A 2,838-nucleotide genomic window follows, 5' to 3' on the forward strand; every position below is an offset into this window, starting at 1 on the left:
ACACACACACACACACACACACTCACTCACTCACTCACTCACTCACTCACTCACTCACTCACTCACTCACTCACTCACTCACTCACTCACTCACTCACTCACTCACTCACTCACTCACTCACTCACTCACTCACTCACTCACTCACACACACAGAGATACTCACTCACACACACACACACACACACACACACAGAGATACTCACTCACTCACACACACACGCACACTGTGATGCATTATAATAGCCAGTCAAAGGGGCTCATAATTTGGCAAACTGAATTTTTCTTGAATTTATTCATTTCTTTTGTATTTATTTATTTTTTTTAAAGAGTTTGATGTACTCTGTAGGCACTATATTGTTTAATGTATAATCATAATGTAAAATGTATAATCATTCATTTAAATTATGTAAAATATGTAATCATTAGTATCGGTATCGGGCCCGATACTGGTCTCCTGTACTCGTACTCGTAAAATGCCCCGATACCAAACGCCGATACCACACAGCATGTGATAAGCGCCATATTCAGACAAAGAAACACCGACAACAGAACAACACATGTGACAGCACTTAAGCATACTACTCTGAAACATTTATTGCTTATTGTATACTGTTTCACACACTATTCTTTAAAAAAATAGTAGGCAGTATGCACTGTGTACTGGGCAGTAAGCAGTAAGCAAGTATGCCATTTCGAACACAGTCAGTATCTTGCTTAGTTTCTGAATGAATCAGCTGTTTGAGCGAATGAAGTGAGTCAATGATTCAGTGCCTCATTTATAAATACAATTCACTTGCTTTTTTTCTGAATGAATCAGCCGTTTGAACGAATCGATTCATTGATTCATTCATAAAGACAGTCATTTGCTTAGATTCTGAATGAATCAGCAGTTTGAACAAATCAAGTGAGTCAATGATTCAGTGATTCATTTATAAAAACAGTATCTTGCTTAGTTTCTGAATGAATCAGCCATTTGAGCGAATGAAGTGAGTCAATGATTTAGTGACTCATTTATAAAGACTTTCACTTGCTTTGTTTCTGAATGAATCAGCTGTTTGAACGAATCGATTCAGTGATTCATTCATAAAGACAATAGGCTTGTTCGAGATGCATAGGCGCTGCGCAGAACGATCGGTGTATGACATCAAAGTACCGCGAGAGCAATTCAAAAGCATAAAGAGTCGTCTGCTCTATTATGGCTCTCACGGTACTTTGATGTCATACACCGATCGTTCTGCGCAGCGCCGATGCATCTCGAACAAGCCTACTTGCTTTGTTTCTGAATGAATCAGCCATTTGAGCGAATGAAGTGAGTCAATGATTCAGTGACTCATATATAAAGACAGTCACTTGCTTTGTTTCTGAATGAATCGGTCGAATGAATAACTGAGTGACTCACTTATCAAGACAGTGACTTGCTGCCACCTACTGGCGCTTTTAGTTGAGAGAATCATTTCATTTTTTGAAAAAAAAAAAAAAATTATATTTCAGTATTCATTTTTAAAACCCATTAATAGCAATTTATTATCACTATTTAGGCAATGCTGAATATGAGGGCAATATGTGATCTTTTTAGGGGGTAATTTCTCAGTCAAAATTGATTGAATGAATCAGCACATCATGTAATTAATTAGATTAAAGTTTTAATCACATGACAGCCCTAAAATGTGTATTTAAATATGTGATGGCGTGTGTTTGTTTCTCTGCAGGTGAGTTATTATTTCCCTCTGAAGACGTTATGGCGGTCTTTTTTCGCGGCGCTGGTGGCAGCTTTCACGCTGCGCTCCATAAACCCGTTCGGCAACAACCGTCTGGTTCTGTTTTACGTGGAGTATCACACGCCATGGTACATGGCCGAGCTGGTGCCGTTCATCCTGCTGGGTGTGTTCGGGGGCCTCTGGGGGACGCTCTTCATCCGCTGCAACATCGCCTGGTGCCGGCGGCGCCAGACCACGCGGCTGGGAAAGTATCCGGTGCTGGAGGTGATCGTGGTGACGGGGATCACGGCCGTCCTGGCCTTCCCGAACCCGTACACACGGCGTAGCACCAGCGAGCTGATCTCCGAGCCAACATCGCCTGGTGCCGGCGGCGCAAGACCACGCTGCTGGGAAAGTATCCGGTGCTGGAGGTGATCGTGGTGACGGGGATCACGGCCGTCCTGGCCTTCCCGAACCCGTACACACGGCGTAGCACCAGCGAGCTGATCTCCGAGCTGTTTAATGACTGCGGCTCGCTCGAGTCCTCACAGCTCTGTGACTACATCAACAACCCCAACATGAGCCGACCCGTGGACGACATCCCCGACAGACCCGCCGGCCCCGGCGTCTACAGCGCCCTCTGGCAGCTTGCGCTGGCACTCGTCTTCAAGATCGTCATCACCATCTTCACATTCGGCATGAAGGTCAGAACGACCATGTTCTTGTGTCTTAAATAGGGATGTAATGATTCACTCAACTCACGATTCGATTCGATTTGATTCACGATTTTTTTAACAAAATGAGATTTAAGACAAATTATAAATTAAATGTGTCCTTTTATTATTGCTTGAACGAAATGCTGCACATTTCTTTGTGAAATTGAAATATAACACTATAATAATATATTAATATAGCACTTGCATATTACTGCTCTTTTGTTGGTTTTGATTGCTTCTATTGTCCTCATTTGTAAATCGCTTCGGACAAAAGCACCTGCTAAATGACTAAATTTAAATATAATGTAAATGTAAATAACAAAACTAAATTGAAATTTTAAAACAAGCCCCAAATCAAATAAATAAGAAATATAAAATAAATATCTTCAAGTAAACAAAATAAGGCTTTGTCTGTGCTCTTTCC

At 41.6% G+C, this 2,838-nt stretch overlaps 1 protein-coding gene across 1 annotated transcript in view; it reads left to right on the top strand.

The window, feature by feature from the left end:
• Nucleotides 1-2,838, top strand: part of LOC107740070 (H(+)/Cl(-) exchange transporter 4-like) — a 12,033-nt gene that overhangs the window by 8,358 nt on the left and 837 nt on the right. The window contains exons 8-9 of the mRNA XM_016552350.1: nt 1,711-1,926; nt 2,073-2,402. Coding sequence (XP_016407836.1) covers nt 1,711-1,926; nt 2,073-2,402 — 546 coding nt within the window. The remainder of the gene's footprint in view (nt 1-1,710; nt 1,927-2,072; nt 2,403-2,838) is intronic.

This window comes from Sinocyclocheilus rhinocerous, unplaced genomic scaffold (assembly GCF_001515625.1).
Source record: "Sinocyclocheilus rhinocerous isolate Xijiao unplaced genomic scaffold, SAMN03320098_v1.1 scaffold1186, whole genome shotgun sequence".
NCBI lineage: Eukaryota > Metazoa > Chordata > Actinopteri > Cypriniformes > Cyprinidae > Sinocyclocheilus > Sinocyclocheilus rhinocerous.